A 24,989-nucleotide genomic window follows, 5' to 3' on the forward strand; every position below is an offset into this window, starting at 1 on the left:
TTACAGTCTGGATGCGGAGTAGTGTGGGTCTGACCGACAGCTGGGATCACTGCAGACGCCTGTGAGCTGTGTGTGTGTGTGTGTGTGTGTGTGTGTGTGTGTGTGTGTGTGTGTGTGTGTGTGTGTGTGTGTGTGTGTGTGTGTGTGTGTGTGTGTGTGTGTGTGTGCGCGTGCGTGCGTGCGTGCGTGTGTGTGAGCTCACAGCCACTGTTCAGGGCAGCAACTTGGGAGTGATACGCGCATTCCTGTTAAAGTCTCTAAAACATCAGAAAACTCTCCAATAACACAAGATTAAGTCCCGACATTTGTCACTAGCCTTTATTGAGAAAAAAATTGTTAAAAGCTCCACAGTTAGAGCGTTCATGAGGATGGGGATGGTCGGCGTGACGTCACTACCGGGTGATGTTGGTGACAACTCAGTGAAAACAAACCTTCAGAATATTGATACATTGTTATCAATCTACGATTGCGAAGGTCAACAGTAAAGTCCTGTAGCGTTGCGCAACTCGCTGTTTTAAAGCATCAGACAAGTTTTGATAGATCACAGAAGCGTGTGTGTGTGTGTGTGTGTGTGTGTGTGCACGTGCGCTTGTTTCTTTGTTTTCACCGAGCTGCGCCATGAATTGCGCGGAAACCTCTCTTCTGGGTTTACATCCCGACGATAGGTTTCAAAACCGGGATGTTGTTTCGCTATGAGTGTCATGATTCTACATACTGCAGCTTTAATTGGATCCTCAACCATGAATCTTTCTCACTGTTAAGTTCACTTTAGATTAATTCATCCATAGCTTTAGTGTCTTCAGACCAAAATTCACCAAATAGCTCTTCAAATTTATTATTGTTGAATCTGAGTCACTGATACCAACTCATATTTACTTTTTTTTTTTAATTAAAAACATGTCTTTAATCCTCACAAGTGTCAATGATGACTATGTTGTCCTTGCCATATAAATAACATTATTTAACTGAATTAGGGGAACAAAAGTCAGACAGTTTGGTACAAAGGTGACATTATTTGTGGGATGTTTTCCAGAGTATTTGATGTGAAAACATGTGCAGGGAGGAGATTACCTTTCTTTTGGCATAAATGACCAAATGAACGCTGCCTTCAGTTTGGAACCAATCATATCTAGAACACCAAGAAAGAAACGATAATAAACATCATGTGAATGCTTTTTAAAGTAAGGTACACTAAGGTGGAAGTCAATGAGTGTGTGTACCTTGGCCTTGAGTCTTTGTCTTGGGGAGGAGCAAGTGAAGCAGGAGTGGCTAGGCCAGCAGGTGATGGAGAGATGATGGCTGAGGTTTGAAAATATTACAATGTCTAATTATTATAACTTAAAATCCATATCATATATTGCAGTAACAAAGAATTCAGAAGACGACGAAAAATAAATAATTTAGGACAAATATACAACATACAACATGTATTTGATTCAGTTTTACACAGTGATCGCAAAAGTGTTTTTATCCAACATTTTAACAGTAGCTGATGTTCCATTACTCTTGGAAATGCACAAAATCTAAATAGCTCAATAAAAACTGGTCATGGAATTTGGTAAAAACACTAAAATATCGCGAATTTTCTTTTATACTTTATTGAGGTTTTTCAGATGTTTCCATATTAAAATGTACTACAAAAGCGCTATGGAAACACTTTTTCTACAATTACACGACACAAGACGTGACGTACCTGGTCACATGACCACTTCTCTCCGAGATAACATGATACATAAAATGTGTGGACAGAAGAGGAGACCGAGACATAAAAAATATTACTGCCTTATTAGCCAGAAGCAAAGTCTCACGGGATGAGATTTTTTGGGTGTTACGAGGCTTCAAAACAACCTTAAATGGAAACACGTTCAAAGTGCAATTATACTTTGCTGAAATTTTAGAACTATCGCTTTAATTTTGTAAAAAAACTGTAATGAAACGTTAGTGTAACCTAACAACATAAGAACTCCAAGGAAAAGACAAAAACACATGGTCACTGTCCAGAGTTAAAAGGTCCAAGGAGCTCATATTTCTCATGTTGAGAGTTGAAATTTTCAATGAAACGCTTTTAGAGAACTATTACTATAAAGGTGTTAGAAAAAGGTTTGGTTTACATGGACATGATTTCACTTGAACAGTTAAAAGATTTTCAAGAACTAAAAGAAGCACAATGTATGAAACACAACTACATCCTCTGATTGTGTACCTTTCATAGCTGTGGTAATCTTTGTGGCCATTCTGCCCACCAGACACTCTTTCAACATGGACTCATAGTTCACCCAGCGATGGACCTGCTCACAAACAAGTAAACAACAACACAAACCAGCAGCATCAGACAGCAACATGTCCTTAATGTGTGCTACAAAATCCTTTAACAGGAGTTCTACTAGCCCCATGCGGTTTTTGGAGGTCCTACAAACAATATTTAGTATTAATACTGACACTGATTGTATGAGCTTAGGTTAAGTAACTGTATGTAATCAGCTTGCTATGAATGGATCATTTCATTTAGAGAAAAACACACAGTCAGAGCTTTACGAAACGAGTCAACGTGAGGACATCAGAGATAACAACAATCCTTAAAGCCAGGAAAAGATGAGAAAACAGATGACCTCATGTAAAGGTTTTTCCAATATCTGTGAGGGGTGAAATAACCCAAAGTTGGGGTCCAAAATAAAAAAGAAAAACTTCCATAAAGAACAATTGTTCTTTATGGATTTCAAGAGACCGTCACCTAAGAACCAAAGCATATATGTGACTAATCATTAGTGATGTGAACAGTCTATGTACATAGCTCAAAGAAGATCAAATTACAGGGAGCTGAGGCATATGCTAAGTAGTTTAATGAAACCCCAACAAACTTTTATCCAATTTTCAGGGGCTGGTATGTCCAACAGATAGAATGTATAGCAGATATTTTAGTATATTCTGAGAGCATAGGTGGAGCTGTATTACTATAGCAAATTTCAGTTTCCTATGTGGTCCTGAGGCATTGGAAGCTGAAAATGGAAGAAAAATAAGGATGCGCGAAAATCAACACATACCCCCTCACTATGTTGCCTATATCTCTAACTAAAAATGTACAGTGTGCCAATAGAATAATCATGGCACAATTGGTAAAAACCTCAGAATTTTCTTTGACCTGAGTGCGTGGGCCATTTGTGAAATGACATAATGACCCTAATTTCATCAGTTGACTAAAACCACATTTTGACCAAAAGTCTATGACTTAAAAGTAAACCAAAATTTGCTTTATATGTATCAGCTTTATTGATTGATGAATCTCATCATCTGTGTGAGGTGATGAAAGAAAGCAACTGAATAGAGGTCGACCGACATATGTCATTTTTTTAAAGATCAGCCAAAGAAAAAAAATGTTTACCATCACCAGCCCTCCCTAAGGAAGGGAAAGTAACACTTTACTATAGGAAGGATATAAAAAGAGAGGGCAGTGTTACACCTAGGCAAAGGGGAAGGGAACAGGGAGGAGAGACTCAAGGTAGGAAATTGAGGAAACATACTTTTTTACTGTTCTTTATTTGGTGATAGCGTTTCAAAACGTTTATTTTCCCTGCACGCGTCGCCATCTTGTGTCACTGTAACCTTTACAGGTAACCCGAGTTACCCATTTTACACCATTTTAGCCATGTGTCATGTCGCATACATGTGTTGCTCAAACAGAGCGAAGCCAGGGGAAAATAAAAGACAATTTTATTGCATTCTTAAAATAATAACTTTTCACTTAACTTCTGTAAATACCTCACTTTGGAAGTTGCATTTAAACTATCTCTGTAGATTGTTAAGCCAAAGCACTCTCTCTCTCTCTCTCTCTCTCTGGCCATTAATGTTGTCAGTAAATGTGAGAAGATTTGGATGCAAGAAAAATGGATGAAAGAAAAATTAATTCTTATTTGAATTCTTTGAATTTGAATTCTATTTTAAAAGTTTGTCCTGATGGTGGCGCTAGAGAACAGGTCAAGGTTTCATTATCAAGAGCTTATTTATGTGTTCAACAAATAAACAAAGTGCCTGACACACAAACTTGGTCAACAAAAATCATTTTCTGGAGGCAAATATCCCTGGTGTCACATTGAGCAATATTTGAGGATAATAGGAGGATCAAACCAAACAGGAAGTCAAAGTCTTTGGTTATTGTATTCCTTAATGCTCCCCCATTTATTTATTCATATATGTATTTGTTCCCATAAGGAACTCAATGGTGACTCACTGGAAGTTATTGGCAGAAACATTTTTACATCCAAGTCTTTTTTAATGAGATTTACACCACGCACGCCTGGCACAGATGTGACCAAACTGATCTTATTATTTGTTTCACCGCTGCCTTGAACTTTTCACTAAATTTATTTTGAAGTTTACATATTTATCCATTTACATCAGATCCCTATTAGTTGTTACCGCAGTAATGACTATTCTTCCTGGGTATGGTACAGTAAAATACAGTAAAATCAAACAATCACAACAAACCAAGAACTATAATATTTCATAGGGGTCATCCCATGTCACTTTAAAAAAACATTCACGACATCCAAAGTACTTCGGTCTCAAAAGATTCTGAATTTTTACTAATTGTTCCGTGATTATTCAATAGTCATACTGTACATTTTTTGTTTGATGGGATGACTATTTTTTGAGATTTGGCCAATTTAGCGAGGTGTGTATGAGTCGATTTTTGCATGTCCTTATTTTTCTTCTATTTTCAGTTTCCAATATCTCAGTAACTACATCATATAGGAAACTGTAATATGGTATAATAATCTGCTCTCTCAAAATATATAAAAATATCTGCTATACATTCTATCTGGTGGACATGACAGCTCCTCAAAATTGGAAAAAAGTTAGTGTGGGTTTAGGGATCATGTTTGGGTCTTCAGTAAACAACTTAGCATATGCCTCACCTCCCTGTAATTTAATCAGCATAGAGCTATGAACATAGACTGTTCACATCACTAATGATTAGTCACATATATGCATCGGTTCTTAGGTGCTCTTGAAATCCGAAAAAAAAAATCTTTTTTTTCTTTTTTACTATATTCATTGGTCCATAATTGCATGTGGGAGTGTAAAAAAAAAATCTGATCTCTGTTTTAATTTACAGTATAAAGGTTACACTTTTTTGGGGTATAAAACTATTTTTCTTTATGCGTCGACGGTTTCATTTTGGACCCCAACTTTGGGTTATTTCACCACTCACAGATATAAAAAATCCTTTACATGAGGCTATTGTAGCTTGGTTCTAGTTTTTCATTAGTAATATAAAAAAATATTTTAAAAAAACGTTCTCTTATTTTGGGGTGTTTTTTTCTAATTCTTCCTTTCTGAGGTACAGAGGAACGCTCATCTGCCTTTGCAACATGAGGTTTTATGATGACTAGAAAAGGAAAGGAGTGCAAAGTCAGTGTCAAATGGATATTAAAGGAAACTACAGAAACACCGACTCCGAGAGGTTCCCTTAACCCCAAAAATATAGCCTCTGTCTTCAGATCAACACCAATGATCAGAGACTGATTAAAGAAAACCTTCAATCGGTTTAGAGATTAGTACTGAATCTATTCCTTTAATAGTCCACAAACATCTAACATGGTTGGTGTAGAAATGCTGTTGATTGTTCATCACACACCCACCCACCCACCCACCCACCAGATTTGGCCATAATGGACTACTCTACTTAAGCCCCCACTATATGAATACATACTTCCGATGGGCACTGTACGAGTTTAATTTAATTTCTAATATATACATTTATGTAATATTAGTGTTTCAGTTGTCTCTAATAATCAATGTGCTTTAAAAAAAAAAGTATATCGGCCTCAAATATCGGCTTCCAAAATCGGCTTTAGATATTGGCCATCGGCTAAATGTATTTATTTTTTTTAATCGGTATCTGCATCGGCCTTTGAAAATCCCACATCAGTCGACCTGTACAATTGAATGTCCTTGTCCTTGGAAACATCAACATGTACCATTTCTCTTTCGTTGGAATGATTATATTTGGTAAAGCACTTCATATCGGCTCAGAGTGAATAAAAAGTGTTCAAACCCAACCTGGTCAAAGAGCTCAGTGCCATCAGCCCCTGCTGCCTTCATTAGCTCCTCCTCCCCACCAGGGTGGTACTCCATGTATGCCGTCACATTGTAGACCATACCTGGAGATACAGAGCCATATGTTAAATCCAAATTAGTTGGCAAAGGGCAAGTTGGCAACCATCTATAGTAGGGCTGGGTATTGCCAGGTACCTCCCAATAGGATATATTGCGATTTTTTTTTGCCCACGGTAACGATATTATCACGATGTGGCGATACAATATCTGTCACTGAAGAAATTCAGAATTTATCTACTGCACTGAAACCATTTCACAGGAATTACAAAACATTGTCAATCAATTTCACAAGAATAACAGCCATGTGTATACTGTACAGTGACTCCTCTTAAAGGAGACATATCATGGTTTTAAATCCTTCCTTTTTACATATAAATCATACAGTTGTGGTCTATATAAAGTGGAACTGCAATGCTTGGGTCTGAATTCCTCATTATTATAGCTCCACCCCTTTTCTACCATTTTCTGATGCGCTTCTGAGAGCAACTCGTTTTGGTGAGGCCTCTTTAAATACAAATGAGACACTTCATACCCCGCCCCTCTCGGTTCAACTCCACCCTGCTCGGCCATTTTTGTAGTTTGATAGAAGAGATACGGCTATGTAGCGGCGCATAAACTTTTTATTCGGAGGTTATTTACAAAATGTCAACAACAGAAGACTTGTCCATCCAGCCTTACATGTTTGAGCCAGAGTCGGACCCGGCGGAGCAAGATGAAAATGAAGCTGATGAACCTGCAGAACCCTAACAAGTGAGCTAACACAAGCACCGAGCAAACGCTAGCGCCAAGCTAACGTCATGAAATGCATTTTAATACAGTCTTTTCAAAGACAAAAACGGCAAAATGAAATGACTAATGAAAACTTTAAACTTAAAATAAATCACGTAGGCCGTATCATCAAGGATCTAAAACGAGCACACAGCGCTAACATATGAAGTCTGAAGACGGTGCAACTGCTAATGCAAACAAAACAATGACAGGGACGTCTTATCATCACACTTTTTAGCGTTATTTACAGTTTACCGAAGTGCTCTGTTCGTCGTCTCCAAAGATAGAAGGAATTGAACCCTCAATCAGACAAAGTCTTTCGGCAAATCCTTCTTTATACTGGCGGAGGTTGAAGAAGCAGTCATCATTGAAGTGCTTCACACACACAAAAATGACCTTACCCACAGATGTGGGTACATTTCTGTGAAAAATAAAACTCAACCAGGCACTTTGAAAAGGTTCTGATGCTGGGAGACGGTGTAATGAAGCGTGTGGGTTACTACATCCAACAACCAAAAATTTGACTTATCCTCTCGTAACTTCAACATCCTTGAGCTTGGACTACAAAATAAAAGCGAGGAATAAAAATGGCGGATTGCTCGAAGTGTTGGACCTGGAGTCGATGTCTTAATTTGGCAGTTCCTCCGCAAATACTGTGACGTCATTGTTCAAAAAATGTAATAGAGAATAGAAAAATCAAAACAGATTGAAAAATATGACCAAAACAGAATATAAAGATATCAACGGAGCACCTGAAGAGACTAATTTGATTTTTTCTGTACTTCTAAACACTCTAAATATACAGCAAAATGCATTTAAGGGCTAAAAAAGTAGATTTAGCATGATATGTCCCCTTTAACACACACTGACCACAACTAGTCACATGTCCTTGTGTTATGTTTAAGTCTTTAAGGGAAGACTGATAAAAAATTGACCAAAATATTGGTAATTGTGCAAATAAACTTTAAAAAACTAAAAAAAAAAATGAATGCAGAAAATAGTCATTTTAGTGCTAGTATAATCAACTTCACTGTAAACAAGGACACATCAGTGCAGAATGAACTTGTTTTATGAAAACTGGAAAATTTCTGCATATGAAAAATAAACATTTCAAGCTGCTCAGAGAGCCTCAGCACTTGACGAGAAACGGACGGAGTTTTACAGGCACAGTAAAGTTAAGCAGGCACTGGTCAGCTCTGTATTTAGGAATCAGTGATGATTTGCGTAAATGTTTGGCAGTTTAGACAGGGTTTGTGGTGGTTTAGACGGTGTTTAATGCAGCCAAGATGGCAGAGGGAGGGCGGTGCACCTAATGAGCGTTCCCCAGAAACATTTCCTCACGGTGACGCATTTAATGTGGATTCTGTCCATTTCATTCCGTCAGCGATTCAGTTAATGTGGATTTAATTGGGCCTTATACCTAACATGTGTAATAAGGGAAACACAAAAAAAATGTTTTAAATAAATAAATATCAAATTTTGGTGCCAAGGAATCAATAACGTATCACTAGACAAAACCGTGCAATATATCGTCGTATCAATATTTTGGCACACGCTTAATCTATAGTAGTTCAATCAGAGCAGTTTGATTTAAAAATGAGTCGTCCTACGTTGAACACGCCTTTCTGATTTTTAAGGCACTTAAAGGAGACATAACATGCTTTTAAATCCTCCCATTTAACATATAAATCATACAGTTGTGGTCTATATAAAGCGGAACTGCAATGCTTGGGTCTGAATTCCTCATTATCAATCAATCAATCAATCAATCCTGTCCTAATTTGGCAGTTCCGCTGCAAATACTGTGACGTCATTGTTCAAAAAACGTAACAGAGAATAGAAAAATCAAAACAGATTGAAAGATATGACCAAAACAGAATATAGAGATATCAACGGAGCACCTGAAGAGACTAATTTGAACGTTTCTGTACTTCTAAACACTCTAAATATACAACAAAATGCATTTAAGAGCTAAAAAAGTGGATTTAGCATGATAAGTCCCCTTTAAGCAAGAGTGGAATCAAGCATCATCACGTTGACATCAAGTATCCTCCACTCCTGTCACAGCTCCGTTGGTAGAGGGGTGCCAAACAATTTGGACTTAAAGACATTTTAAAGAAGATCTCATACATTAAGGACCTCTCATGATCCTCATGGCAATAATGCCTTTGATAAACTTTAATGTTATGGATTTTCTTTTTCTGATCACACTCAACCTATGGCTTAAGGACCTAGGGCTGGGCAATATGACCTAAAACTCATATCACAGTTTGAATGGAAGTAACGGATGAGTTTACGATATAAACTTGAAGAGTAAGAATTATAATGCAAAGTGTTTTTGAATGGGTGATATAGGCCCTTAGCAAAGCTACATTAATTTAAATAAGTAAAAAACAAAAGGTCTTTTGTCATTTTAAGAACATTTATTGTGCAGATCATAAAACTCAGAATTACAACTCAGCTTTCTATGGTGCTAAATAAATAAGTACACACTAACCCAAATATCATCGCTGATATTTGAAATAAAAACAAAAGGCTTTTTTCTATAATGCAAAATAATGAAAATGTTTTCAATGTTTTCTGATGTAGCTGGTTATGATTTACAGTCTGCGTAAACAGGACTGAATCATAACATAATCTAACCACTAGAGCGAACATGGGCTCGTCTGTGAACTGTCACATTTACAGACCTTGGAGTCGCTTTTAGATTACCAATAAACGGACAGAGATTCGTCACTTTTATAATAAATGCTGACTCAGCCACTGGGAGTGATGCCCAGGGCAAAGACAGGCTGACTTGATAATACTGCATCATGTTTTTTTGCAGTCAGTGTCTTCTCCTCGCTCTTCTCTCTCTGCTCTGTTTCAGGTGTCGTGAAGCTGATGATGGCAGTTCCTGATCTGTGGTTCACGGCTCAACTAGCCGGAGACACTCTGATGTTCTATCTCTCTATCATGTTCTGTTGGTCCTTCTGTCCATTAACCCCAACCAGTCGACGCAGATGGCTGCCACCTCTGAATCTGGTTCTAACGAAGATTTCTTCCTGTTAAAAGGGAGTTGTTTCTTCCCACTGTCGCTAAATGCTTGTTCATGTGGATCTTGTTGGGTTTTTTCTTTCTTATTATAAATTTTATATTTTGATAAGCGCATTGAGATGACTTTGTTGTAAATTGCGCTATACAAATAAAGCTGAGTTGAATTGAACTGAACTACAATTGTTCACAAGATCTCATCCTTTAATCCGTCTGCTATGGCTTCACCCGTACACTCATCAGGAAATATGAAGTGTGTGAGCAGACGCTGGACAGTACTGAGTGAACTCATGGGTTAGTAAAGGGATGGTGAGGCAGCAAGTCCATATAGTTACCATAGACTTTAATTTATGTAGGTCTTTTTCAACTTTCTATGTGAGAGGCCTATACAGTTTCTATCTTATCAAAGTAGTTGCGGCTCGGCACTACGTATTGTGGATCGAGGGTTTTATTCACGTCATGAAACTCGCCGCGTTTCACTGTTTGGAAAGGGATTATGACCCTTATTTATCAACCTTGTGTGAAAAAAGGTTCAGATTTGAGTTTACATGTGATCGTACGACATGACTCACGTTTGATTTATGAAACATTCATATCTGACCAAACCCAGCGTACAAATGATCGGGTGTTGATGAATACAGCGGCTGAAATTGATCATCATTAACATGTTGCGCACTTTAAATATGTTCCTGTTTGGAAGTCCCACCCACTAAGGTCAAACAAACACTGGCAAGAAAAGAAACTTTTAAGAGATGAAAATTGTTATCGTCGCATCTGAGGTGGAGCAAAACAAAGATGTGCTTCCTGACTGTGTGAAAACTGGACTTAAAGCTCATTAAAACGTTCTGTGGAAGAAAATAACGTAGACAGTGAACAGCGTGAGTGGACAGGAACAGACTCATCTGAGTATTAAATTATCAATAACTAACTTAACCAATTCCTAATGATGGTTTAAAATAAACTTTACTCATCCACAGCCTAAAAGTGTATGGCTGCAGTGCTAATTAATGTAAATTATTTACATTTAGGTAAAAAAAGGTGGTTGATTCAGGCTGGGGAGTGCGAGCAGTCTTGGGAAAACTTTTCAAACTCAGTCAGTTTGTAGACTGACTGTGAGTTTGAGTCAAGCTCATGCTCTGGTTCTGCTGATATCAGCCGATATCGATATTGATCCAATATCAGTAAGAATCATACATACATTTTTTTTTCTTTAATAAAAAATTATTATTTATTTTGTAGTGTTTAATGATAGAAAAGACTTGATCAAGTGATGTCACTCAAACAGAGAACAATAGTCAGCAACAGTAGGTATTAGAAAAACTGACCCATTTATTATTAACCAATTGGTTACATACATTTTAACCTTCAACATAATATCTACAGTATTCTACAATTGAAAAAGATCAATAAAAAATCAATTGGGGAAAAAAAAAAAATAATCAGAAATTTGAATCCGATATTCGTTTTCAGGCTGATATCAGACCAATATCGGATATCGGATTGGGACACCCCTCGAACACACTGCTGGTGTCAGGTCTCATCCCCACGGAGCTGCCTACTCTTGATGCTCACCTCGTATGCAGGTCCAGCAATCCCCTCGTGTGTTGTGCTTCTCCAGTTCCTCCTGAGTAACTTCTATCAGACGCCCTTTGAGCCCAGTCAGATCTTTGCCACTCTTAGAGTAGCGGATCCAGTCCATGAGACTGTGGCCAGGCTTTAACGCCACCTTCACCAGACACAGGAGAAAATAAACCAGTTAGTCGTCAGCTTCCAGTTATAGTTGAGGTTTAGAATGAAGCTGATTTAATATTCATATAGATAATAAACTAGACAATACTGCTAAAAAACTTTACTGCAGTGTTTCTCAAATGAGGGAATGAGATGACCAGAAATGATAAAAAGCATAGAAATAAATCTATTCAGGAGCCACTAAATCAGTGTTTTTCAACATGTTGTGGGGTCGCCTGAAATTTCTGAAAAATTAGAATAGATTTTTGAAGTTTTAAATCATTATTTAATTATTGTTTTTAAATGAAAACAACACACAATCTTAAACAACTCTATTTTTATATTTTCACTTATATATTTATATATAAATCTAGTTCAACTAAAATGCAGTTAAAAAAAAAAAACAGAGCTCAAGCATAACATGATCAAAAACTGATTCTAGAAAAAAGTGCCTTTGGGGTCGCTAGAAATTCTTGATATCAAAATGATCCAAAAAAGGTTGAGAACCACTGCACTAAATACTGTTTCTTTCCACTTATTTAGAAAACAAGATTCTTTCAAATGTATGTAATCACTTGTTCCTTCCATCATTATGATCTATAGTTGTTTTGAAATAGTTTTCTGAGCAAAATGTTGTAGTCGGACAAAGGGGGGACTTGGATTCAGAAATAAGAGAAAGGGGGACTAGAGCAAAAAAGGTTTGAGAACCACTGCTTTAATGGACACTTTTGGTCTTATACAACATGTGACTGGTCCAACACACACTCAAGGTCACACTTTGGATTTGACTATCTCCAAAGGTGTTGATACAGTATCTCTGCTGTTGATTTGAAAGACTTACGGTAGCTCTTAGAAACTGCAACATCTGCTCCCTACTTCTATGTCTGAAGAAAATGTACATAAATGACAACCAAACACACATAAAAAACCTTGGCGGAAGACTGAGATAGTGCTGATGTTGAAATCTAATTGTGGAAGAGCTGAGCATAAATGGAGAAAAACAAAACTCCAAATTCATCCAGAACTGTATAAAATGAGTCTGCGTAAATTCAAGGATGGCTTGTTCAAAGTGAAGCAGCAACACTTTTCTGAAATTATTGTAAATGGACTTGGACAGCTCTTTACAATTTCAGCGCATTCACCCATTCTCACACACCAATAGGACAGAGCTGTCATTGAAGGTGCCAGTCAACCATTGGGAGCAACTTAGGGTTCAATGTCTTGCCCAAGGACATATGGACATGTAATCTCCAGTCAGAACAAATCTATCACAAAACCAGCTTCTACAACCTAAAGAACATCTTCAGAGCAGAGTGAAAGGTTTAAGGACTCTTTAACTGCTCCATGCTTTTTGACTATTATAATGGTCTTCATCAAACATCTACAGCTGGTCCAGAACAAAGAGGTCATTAGTCCAGTTTGGCTATCACCTATTCCAGTCAGCCTCAGAATAGGTGTATAAATCTGTGAATAGGTTTGATCCAGAATACATCAGAGAGTTGTTAGTCAGGTATGAACCCAGCAGGTCTCTCAGATCTATGGACACAGGTCAGATGGTGGAGCTCACAGTAAACATGGTGATGCTGCGTTTAGTTGTTATGTTAGTTGTTATGCTGCAAAGAAGTGGAACAAACTGCAGCAGAGCTGAAGTCAGCATCTAATGTGAACATGTTTCAATCTTTTTCTCTGCTGTGTATGACAGAGGGAGATTTTTAATCATTTTTGTGTTGATTTAATGTTTTTATTGATTTTAAACTGTTTCATACTTTTACTAATGTAAAGCACATTGAGTTGCCTTGTGTATGAAATGCTATACAAATACATTTGTTTTGCCTCACCCACTATTAGGAAACGTGAGCATGTATTAGACATATTTGTGTTTCCCAACTGATGATATGTTGTTGCAATAATAATCCTTACCTTATGTAGGAAAGACTGTGGTACTCAAAGCACTTTTACAAAGAACTTCAGTTATGCAAGTGTGTTGTAATGTAGTTGAGTCAGTTCTAATGAAACCACCATGAAACAAGAATGGCAAAAAAAATAAAATAAAAAAAACACACAAAACCTGCTTGGACCAGGGGTGTCAAACATATGTAGAAGAATCATGCTGTGCAGTGAAAGCCAGTTACCATATTACTGAGGAACATGAACCAGCTTTAAAACCATTAGTGAGAGGGTGAATTTGTGAAAAAACTGGTGCTAAATAAAGGCTGTAGAGATTGTGGCTTATGTAAATATCATCCTCACAAAAAACACACTTGCAGACATGATTTCTGATCTTTCGGGACATTTGGACACTAGCCAATTACAGCTCAAAGCTATGTCTTACTGCCTTTCAACAACCTTTTATATTAGGGTCATTCCATGTCATTTCACAAATAAACCATGCACTTTGGTCTCAAAAAATGAGGAAATTTTTTTTTTACCAATTGTTCTGTGGTTATTCAATTGTACATTTTTAGTTTCATCAGATTAATACTTTTTGAGATATTCCTCTCCAATTTAGTGAGGGGGGTATGTGTCGATTTTCTTCCATTTTCAGCTTCCAATATCTCAGGAACTACATCACATAGGAAACTGAAATGTGGTATAATAATACAGCTCCACCTACTCTCTCAGAATATATAAAAAGATCTGCTATACTTCTTATATGGTGGACATGACAGGCCCTCAAATTTGAAAAGAAATATCGGGGGTTGTGGCTGGAACATGTCTGGGTCTTCAGTAAACTACTTTACATATGTCTCAGTTCCCTGTAATTTAATCAGCTTTGATCTACTGTATGTACATAGACTGTTCACATCACTAATGATTAGTCACATGTATGCATTGGTTTATGGGTAATAGTCACTTGTAATAAAAATAAAAAAAATAAAAATATATATATATACTTTTTTTTTTTACTAATTGAATTGGCCCATAACTACATGTGAGAATGTAAGAACAAATCTGTTTTGATTCATAATATAAAGGTTACTCTTTTTTGGGATATAAAACTATTTTTCTTCATCTAATTTCTACATTTTTATTTTCTACCCCAACTTTGGGTTATTTCACCATATGTTGACATTGAAAATCCTTTACATGAGGTCATCATTGTAGCTTGCCTCTATGTGACGTCTTATAATCATTTGTTGTTGAATAGTTTCCTATGTGATGTAGTTCCTGAGATATTAGGAGCTGGAAATGGACGAAAAATAAGAAACGTGCTAAAATAAACACATACCCCCCTGATCAAATTGTCCATATCTCAAAAAGTATTTATCTGATCAAACTAAAAATATACGGTGTGCTTATTTAATAATCATGGAAGAATTGGAAAAAAACATTTCAGAAATGTTTTAGACCGAAGTGCATGGGATGTCCTGAAAGTAAAGCATGGACACCGCAGATGTTGCACATTTGGCAATATTTCTCCTCTGAGTTGATGCATTCACAAGCAGGACAAAAGCCTGTTGATATGCTTTCAAACAGAGCCTGACCCTGCTTTGTTGAATAGGAAGACCATACATCTGGTTTGACCCAGGCATGTCCTCTCTTCACGTCCGTCCAGGTTTTACAAATACATGAAAATAACAGGGACCCTGAACGCATCTCGGGATCACGTTAATTTAAATGACTGCAACTCTGCCAATATTTGTTCTATTGGAGAAATTCTCTCAGTTTCTCAAAGCTCAAAAGTTGCTCTTTAACGCAATTAATATGATGTTATTTATTGTACTCACATGTAATAGAATCAGTAAAGATGCTGCTTTGTTTTAACAGAAACGTTCCCAGAGTATTAAAAGAGACCAAATACCGGTGGATTTAAATGAAAAACATCACATCACATCTGCATATTTCTCTCCATCACTTTCAGTTTTCCTTTTGATGAAGATGTCCAGTGTAATGACAATATCTAACTCTTCCTTTATTTATTCTATGGAGAGTTCATGGATGGTGGATACACCTCCCTGGACATGTAAACCATGAGCTGTCCTCCACAGTTTCTAATCATATGGTCTAGACCTCATCACCTCCCATCTCCACAGACAACACAGTCAACATGGGACCATGTGACGCAAGCTTTATATATGTAATGTTCTGTAAGCCTTGATTTATTTGTAATAGTTTTAATTTCCAGGAGATGTTTCAATGATTGAGAGATTTTAATAGGGTTTGTATGACATTTTTGAAGGACATGTTTAACCTCCTCAATACCTGAGGAGGTTAAACAGCTAACCACTTACAAGGCCTTTATAAAAAAATTGAAAATTTGTCTTATTAACATGTACGTCTGCCAACATTAAAAGTCGAGCATGTTGCACTGCATTGTATTGTATTAGATAACGTAGCCTTTTGAACACGTGCTTTTTGTGTGTTTTAATATTGTAACAGGTACTGTCATTGTTGTTATTGACTTGTACATGTATTGTCATGCTTGTATTTTAATGCCTTTTTACATCTTGGCCAGGGGACTACAGATGAAAAATAGCCTCCTGGCTAATTCTGGCTTTTTTTAACCATGTTTGTTCATAGGTTATATGAAATTGCACTGTCCAATTTCAAATAAACCAATACAATACAATACAATGTTGTTGATAATACAAACTCATTTTTTTTTTTTGTTCAGGGGCCAAATAAGGACCAGTTGGATCACAAATGGGCTGCAGGTTTTAGGCAGGAAAACCAACAATTTCAACATTAATGTGGCCATGTTTGCACTTCCAGTTATAAATTAGACAAAGTATGGAAGGAATCAACAATATCTCAGCAATAAGTGACATGTACTTAAATGTCCTTTGAGTCATTTATTTTTTGAACAATTTTTATTACACTTGGGGAGATTTTGTGGAATAATTTGAGGAAAAATTGCAGGATTTTTGGAAAAATTTATATTTCTGTCAACAACAATTTACAACTGAATTATTTAGTAATTTACACAATGAGTCATGTTTTCTCTATCATTTTCTACTTCGGGCCGGATTAGATGCTTTGAAGGGCCGGATTTGGCCCCCGGGGTGTGAGTTTGACACCTTGTTATAATTGTAATGTATAATGAAGGTGATTGACGTGAGTCACCACTAATTTCAGATTGTTATTGTTTTAAAAAGTCTTTGTGATAAAGAGGGAAATTTATTTTTAAACCATATGGAAAATAACAACTATATTGTATTTTGTTGTCACAAGGGAGATTCAAGGAAACGTCAAGTACTTTGAGAGAACTAGTTACTTTGGAAATAAAAATATGGTCACCCTAGTGTTGAATGGATGGATGTCTGTAGGCTTGTATCAGCCGCTGTAACCTTACCTTGTTCCGACCGGACTGCCCGGACGGAGCGACCCGCTGCTGGGAGCTCGGTGCGGGGAAGGACTGGGTCGGAACGTTCAGCATGTTGTCAGCACGTCGGAGGAAACCCACGGTCCGCGAACAGCCTCTCAACCAGGCGACAGACGTCAGGAAAACGCAGAGAAAACAGAGAAGAGTCAGGGCGGTGACATGATTCCACAGCTCAGCTTTCTTCCTCCAACATGACTTCAGACCGGTTGAGCAACAGTGCTAACTCACAGCTAGGCTAACACATCACTAATAGGAGCCCGTGTTAACCACAATATCACAAGTGTTCACCTGGAATTTTACTCTTCACTTTTGTGGCTCCTATATAATCTAGAATGTAAATATTGACCAATTTGACTGCTATAACACGGTTTAAAACTACAATATTTGACGCATAATGTGACGACATTCTCAACAAAATGCGTCATCAGCCTACGACGGACCCCGTTATGATTAAAGCAGGTTGCCCAGCGTACTGCCTGAACAAAACACTGCGAACAATACAAACATAACGGTTTCCACCATATATATCATATAATAAAGGCTGTATTATTTATTTTTGTGGTCTGCACAGTCATTTTCACTGATTAAGTTTGGTATTTTTGTTCGTGATGAAAACTTGGAAGTTGTCATTAAAACTTTGATTTTGCTGTGAAAATTCTGTATTCACAAGTGTAAGTACTTTAAAACGAAACCTGTACAGTAAGCTGTTGAAAAATGAGTTAAAACTCTGAATCTTGTCAAAGACATAAAAGCCCGAAATTCATATACGCTTTACTATGTAGCTTTATTTTGACATATTGTAAGATAGCACTCATAGGTTATGAATTATTTATGATTGACAGTTGTTTGTTTTCCTGTCCTCTGTTGTTATTTATGGTTAAAATTCCCCTTTTGTTTCTTTTTTTTAATTGCTCAACCTGGTCTGTATTTTGTTGTAATGTGATAACGGATTTTGTCAATATTGTTTGTACTGAAACAAAGTTCAATTTAAAAAAATAAATAAATACATGTTATTAAAAAATAAAGTCTCCACAGCCACAACAATGACAACCACAATATGAAAACATAAAATATGTTTAATCAAAAATACACAGGTCACATTGACAAAGACTAAACGGAATATGAACAAAGACGAAAATCAAAATAATTCAGAAGTCACAACATTGCTTTAATAATCAGAAATATTTTAGCTAATTTATAAAATGTGGAAGCTATGGCTTAGTCTTCAAATATCTGTTCTTGTGAATGATTTTTTTGCAGCCAAAATTAGAATTACATCTTCATTTTTTCCTTTATTTTATTAGCGACTAACTAAAAATGTATTTATTCTGTTAATCACAAACACCTTCACTTGATTCTAATTTTTGATAGAGGGTAACATTACTTTAAGGGGTCACACAAAAGTAGACAGAGGGCTATGGTGTCTGTAGACCCTGAGCTGCTCTAACCTTAAAAATGCAGTGAATTGACACAACAGTAACAATGGTGAAGGTAAGCCATATCTGAAGCCACATCACAAGCCTACCTGTGATTAAAGCACTGAATAAGGTGGTAAATATGGAACCATTAGATCCTCCATTCCATTCACTGTCATCATCCTCATCATCATCCTCATCCCTGCAGTTTCTGTTGGACATGTTCTAACCATGGCTCTGCAGAGAACTGAGCAGCAGGTTGTTCAGTGGAACATAGAGAACATCTAATGTTCATGTTGTTGTCAAGCTGTTAATCTGTTAAGAGGATTTCACTGTCAGTCAGAAGTTAGCACACAGTTTGTTTAGAGCTGTACAGTTAAAGGAGCGCAGGACAGGATTTGTAAAAAATAAACATTCACTTGAAGTATTTTAATGCTAATAATTGATGAATCGCTCCAAACCAAAGAGAATGAGTCCACACACACAGACCTTAACCTTTTTGGTGCCCTAGGCAAAAATACCCATAGTTTTCAAGTAATAAATACTTATCTGGAACATAAAAACAGAATAATACAAAAAAAAAAACATTTCAAGAACAAAGGTTTTCAAGTAATAAATGCTTAACTGGAACATCTCAACAACAGGGGCCGGCTTTAGGTCATTCAGTGTTCAATTAAGAGAAAAAATTACAGCGATTGTAAAAGGTGTGTTTCACGTTTATAATACCTTTTTAAATTAATTTACAAAAAATAGGGGGTGCAATTTGGCACCCCTTCAGCAGATGGCACCCTAGGGAGCCGCCTGTGTTGCCTTTTGGGAAGGCCGGCCCTGCACACACATTTCTACCTATTGCCTTGAACAGATTGTGTGATACATTTTGTACTGCTGTTACGGGTACAAATAACGCTGGTGCACATTCTCGACGGCTTGGAGAGGCGTAAATAAAAAGGAAGAAGAAGAAGATGGCTTGGTGGACTAAACTACTGCTTGGTTTCACAGATGTACGCAGAGGCATGTGCACAGATCTTGCAGTAAACAGTCACACAAACCGTGTCTACTCTCACCTGGACAAGCCTACGATCGCTGTGAGAGTCACATTCTTTGACTTTTTTAGTGGTTTTAACATCATCCATCTGGCTCTACTGGGTGAGAAGCTGACAGAGATGCAGGTTGACTCCTCCATTGTGTCCTGGGTTGTGGACTACTTAACTGGCAGACCACAGTATGTACACCTGCGATACTGTGTGTCTGACAAAGTGGTCAGCAACACCGAGGCCCCTCAAGGGACCGTACTCTCTCCCTTCCTCTTCACCACCTACACCATAGACTTCAGCTACTCCACTGACACCTGTCATCTCCAGAAGTTCTCTGATGACTCTGCAGTGGTTGGATGTATCAGGGAGCGGGACGAGGTGGAGTACAGGGCTGCTGTGGACAGCTTTGTCACATGGAGTGAGCGGAACCATCTACAACTCAATGTGACAAAGACCAAGGAGCTGATTGTGGACCTGAGGAGAACCAAGAGGCCAATCAGCCCTGTCTCCATCCAGGAGGTCAGTGTGGACATTACGGAGGAGAACAAATACCTGATGGTGGTGATTGACAATAAACTGGACTGGGGGAGGAACACTGACTCCCTCTACAGGAAGGACCAAAGCCGCCTCTGTTTTCTGAGACGACTGAGGTCCTTCAACATCTGCAGGAAAATGCTGAGGATGTTTTATGAGTCAGTGGTTGCGAGTGCGATTCTCTATGCTGTTGTTTGCTGGGTGAGCAGACTGAGGGTTGCAGACACCTACAGACTCATCCACAGGTCCAGTGACGTTGTGTGGGATAAATTGGACTCTCTGACAGTGGTGATAGAGAGGAGGAGCCTGTCCAAGGTGAGTCCCACCCACTCCATGATGTGCTGGTCAGTCACAGAAGCCCCTTCAGCACCAGCACTCATCATTGTAACTTTACAGCTTGATTTTTGTAAATATCTGTATCATGTTTGTATTATTATTATTACTTATCTTATTTTATTATTTTACTACTGTAATGTGTGTGTATCTAATCCTTATTTTTTAACAGTCTTTTACGTAATTATGTACTTTTTTGTTTAACGTTTATTCTTTTTATTTGTAATATTTCTTGAGCGGCTGTAATGCTTGTAATTTTCCCCTGCATGGGATAAAGAAAGGAATTCTGATTCTGGTGAAATAAATAACCGTGTCACAGTTGGAGTGTAGATCAGGACACATTTTCTAGTCCAAGTCTGACCCAACAGTGAAAACCTCCTTTTTTTTTTTTTTCAAAAAATTACATATTTATATTTGTTTTAGTGGTGAGTACTGATTTTATTAATAAACAACTGATAATGTTAACATCAGATCAGCGCACGGGAAACAAAGCGAAAGTGAATCACAAACAGAGGCACAGTGCACGCAAGAGACCCATACGATTTATTTACATACTCCATGTATCAAAGATGAGGATAATCCATGTTATTGGGTGGAAAAAATGAATGTTTGAATGGTGTATTCCTTTATATTTGTCCTCTGCTCTGTTCTCCCTCCACTGGGATCCTGTTCTCACTGCTTCAGTTAAAGCTGCAGTCTACAGCAGCTGCAGCAGGAAAAGAAGAACGCTGCGTGCAGACGACACTGTGTGACCGAACATGACCACCAGTTCTAAGTATCTGTCCGTGTCCATCCTCTAGTTACAGTATCTAATCAGTAGGAGTGTGACGATGTCTCCATACGGCGATATTTTTTCGAACAATCGATCATCGATATGCTCGCGCTAAGTATCGATTTCAATTTTTTATTTTTTTTCAAAACCTGTCCATGTCTCGTTGACTGTTGGGTATTTCACTTCTTCACATTACCTCATGGGTGCACAGTGGATTAGTGGTTAGCATGTCTGCCTCACAGCAAGAAGATTCTGCGTTCAAGCCCACACCACTGTGTGGAGTTTGCATATTGATATTTTTTGCGATTCTACAAGCTTTGCGATTGGATAGTAATGATAATTGCAATATTAATTTCCTCATCCAGAAACAAGTGATGAATCATCAACTTTGAGAAAACACAAGTCATATTTCCATAAAACACAAGTCAGTTGCTGTCATTGATTTCAACTAGATTGTAGAAATATTAACCTTTGACCGAAAGGCAAAGGTTCCCATTCTTTGTTTTGCACCCCCCCTTTGAAGAATGAAACTAGACTGATTAGCTCCCTCATGTTTCCACCCAGGTGTGGCCCATTCTCAATCAGGCCTCCTCCACTATTACGCTGAGTGCTTGGACACAGTATGACTGTGGGATCGTGTCCTGCTGTGTCTGGTCCTTGCTGCCTGTACCTCCTGTCTTTTGGATTTAAGTTTTGGTAAATAAAGATGGACTGGTTCCAGGAACGCTATGCATCCATCCTGCCTCCTTCTCTCTCTGCATTTGGGTCCACACCCACACCGGACCATGACACTATGGTATATATAACAAATAAATACATTAAAAAATGTATTAGTTGTTTTTAAAAAAAAAAAAAAAAGATTGGGGAGAAATATTGACGTTTAATATCGTGACACAAAAAAACCAAACCATGATATTTCACGAGTCGATGTTTTTCCCACTCTTTGTTCTCTGGATTCCGCTTCATCACCGCTGTGTCCTTACAGATTAGCAGATATTTCTAAAGTGAGTGTTTTCTAAAGGTAGGGGAACCGTCCACTACCAATGAATTTACTAAGACATAATAAAGCTGTTATTAAGTCAGTGATCATCAACATGTGGCTTTATGCCTTCATTTTTCTTTGGCTATTTTGCAACTTTTTCCCCGTTTTCAAAAGAATTGACACTTGTTTTTTCAGATTTTAGCTTCCTTTTGCCAATAAATATCAATGTTTCCTAATTTTTATCAAATTTTTGTCTATTCTTGAACCATTTTTTTTGTCATTTTCATCCAAATAAGCTACCTTTGGCCCAATAAATAACACTTTTTGTTCCACTTTTTTCACTATTGTTTGACACATTTTGCTTATTTTATTTATTTGTAACGCTTTATGAAATGTATCCTGATGTGTATTGTTTACCTTTTAAATAGTGTAATGTGTATTGTATTGCATTGTGTATTGTGAAATGTGTTGCCTCCTATGGACAGGTGTTGCAAATTAGCAGTTTTGCTATAACACTGAAAACGATGTATCTGGTTTGTCTAATGCAGTTGTTATGTCCATATCAAATAAACGAATAAAAAAAAAAAAAAAATCTACCTTTTGCCTCTTTGTTGACAATTTTGTTGACACTCTTGACTGCTTTTGGCCATTTTAGTCACTTTTCACTCTTTTCTTGCCACCTTTCTGTCACTTTTGGACCATTTTTTGTCACTTTACTTACACATTACTCATCGCTGTTAACTCTTTGTTTACCTTCTCGGATCGGCAGCTTTGTCCAATGGCTGGCTGTGATTGGCTTGATCATTATTCAATCAATCAAACTGGACCAATACATTTTCAACAATGAATCCCTCTGTAAAAAGTGAGGGGGATGAGTGTAGTTTTCTATGAAAGGGTGTCGTATCCCTGCATCCTGTGAGACACGCCTGGGAGCAGAAAGAAAATCCACTTGGTCCTGTCCTGTACATCTTGTGCTTTCATGGAGATTATTGTGATTCAACAATAGACAAGGTCACGATTTATATGTGAAATACGATCCACTGCCACCCTGTCCAGGGTGTAGTTCCGCCTAGTGCCTGAAGAAAGCTGGAGTTGGGCATCAACAGACCCCCACCACCCTGAAAAGGAGCAAGCAGGTCGGAAAATGGATGAAAATACAATCCACCTTGAACACAGAGTATTTTATTTAAAACATAAAGCAGATGTTTTATTCTGTGGTCGTGCACTACTTCCTGTCCAACACAAGCTTATCTTTGCTGAATGTATGTGTCCGGCAGAAATAGAAGGTCTGTGTATCTGTTGCTGAGGAGTCCAGACTGATGGAGTCGCTACACAGCAGTGACGGACCACATACGCATGTAGTGGAAATTGACACATTGACTTTAATAGAAACGTATCAGTCTTCTGGAGATTAGAATAAAAATGGGGAAAAATAGAAGTTTTTATAAGTGCTTTAGCAGGGGGAGGGTGTGTGTGTGTGTGGGGGTGTCGCAGTCAGCTGGATGCAGGAAGGACCACGCCTTGTCTCTGGAGGTGTCTGATGATGTCCAGGATGGAGTCCAGCTCCAGACGAAACGCCTCCACCTCACGACTCTTGTCCTGAGCAACACGCTTCCAGTGCTCCAACACAAGCTGCTGATTGGCTCCCGACTCCTGCCACATGCTCTGAACCACCTGCACGGAGACCAGAGGTAAGGGTTCAGACATAGACATGATAGTAACAGTCCATACACGTGGTGTCTGTACATGTCAGGGTTAACATGAAATGGGGAGCCTTGATCTATTTTAGTGTGGCCCTCAAAAATAAACGCACCAAAAAAGCACAAATGACAGAAAAACAAAAGTAACAAATCTGCTCTTTTCCAGTTTTCTGGATCGATGACCCAAATCATGGTTCCATGATCATCACACTTAAAAGGCTTGGAAGACATTTCCAAATTCAGGTGTTTTCCACATCATTTTTTTTTTTAATTCTGCTTTTTTAACAACTTTTTCAGAAAATCTTAGTTTTTAACTCCTGTGAGAAAACTCAAACTTTAATTAAACAAAAATACAATTAAAAGGTAGACATAAGCTGTACTGATATGGATTATTCTGACTGCTCTATTCAAATTATTTATATGTCATATTAAGATGTATGAAAGCAGCATTAACGTCAAACAATGTCCCCTCAGGGATCAATAGTTTACTGAATCTGATCAGGTTTATTGATTCAGTTTTGATCAAATGATCCTGATGACATCATTCCAGACCGTAATTATTAGACATAAATAAATAAATGTAAGGATGCATCAGTTATTTCACCACTAGGGGCCACAATAATGTAGACTGTAGATTATTAGAAGATAACAAAATATTATTAACCTACAGTGTTTAAGATGCTATAATCAAATAAAATAAATCATAAAAATGTACAAAATGACAACAAAAACACATAAAATTGCAACAAAAATGCAAAAAGTGACTCCAAAAACACACAGAACAACTACAAAAATACACAAATTTACTTCAAAAACTCAAAAGATGACTTTAAAATATGCAAAAGTAACAGAAATATAGAAAAATGCAACAAAAAATACACAGAATGACAAACAAAACACAAAATGACAGAAAAATCAATCAAACCCTTTACTGTAAAAGAAGAAAAACCTCTTCATATGTAAATTATTCTAATGTAATGAAACATTTCTCAGTGGCACACGCTGCTACTAAGCTACAGTAGTGGCCAAAACAAATAACGCTATTAGGGCTGCTAGCGCAGCTAGTAGCAGGTCAGGTGACATCAGAGAAGGACATGGAGATGATGGAGTCACTCCGCTCTGATAGGCAGGTATATCAGTGAAAACATCCTCCCATTAGCAACTGTGTGTTACAGTGTTCATTGTATTTCAAACACTAATTGTTAACTAACTGCTCAGTTTTGTTTTGATAATAATTTGAATTTCAATGT

The 24,989-nt window shown here is 37.5% G+C and overlaps 2 protein-coding genes across 6 annotated transcripts in view; both read right to left on the reverse strand.

Annotated features, from left to right (window-relative positions):
* Positions 1-17,399, reverse strand: part of cyb5r4 (cytochrome b5 reductase 4) — a 32,325-nt gene extending 14,926 nt beyond the window's left edge. The window contains exons 1-6 of the mRNA XM_028471538.1: positions 16,940-17,399; positions 11,491-11,644; positions 6,061-6,161; positions 2,204-2,288; positions 1,221-1,299; positions 1,072-1,129 (exon numbers count right to left, since the gene is read on the reverse strand). Of these exons, the coding sequence (XP_028327339.1) occupies positions 1,072-1,129; positions 1,221-1,299; positions 2,204-2,288; positions 6,061-6,161; positions 11,491-11,644; positions 16,940-17,023 (561 nt within the window). The 5' untranslated portion in view covers positions 17,024-17,399. The remainder of the gene's footprint in view (positions 1-1,071; positions 1,130-1,220; positions 1,300-2,203; positions 2,289-6,060; positions 6,162-11,490; positions 11,645-16,939) is intronic.
* A 5,806-nt stretch (positions 17,400-23,205) lies between these two features.
* Positions 23,206-24,989, reverse strand: part of cep162 (centrosomal protein 162) — a 53,991-nt gene continuing 52,207 nt past the window's right edge. For all 5 annotated transcript variants that reach the window (XM_028471668.1, XM_028471669.1, XM_028471667.1 and 2 more), the window contains one exon: positions 23,206-23,713. In XM_028471668.1, the coding sequence (XP_028327469.1) occupies positions 23,534-23,713 (180 nt within the window). In that variant the 3' untranslated portion in view covers positions 23,206-23,533. The remainder of the gene's footprint in view (positions 23,714-24,989) is intronic.

The sequence above is a fragment of the Gouania willdenowi genome, chromosome 16, assembly GCF_900634775.1.
Source record: "Gouania willdenowi chromosome 16, fGouWil2.1, whole genome shotgun sequence".
NCBI lineage: Eukaryota > Metazoa > Chordata > Actinopteri > Blenniiformes > Gobiesocidae > Gouania > Gouania willdenowi.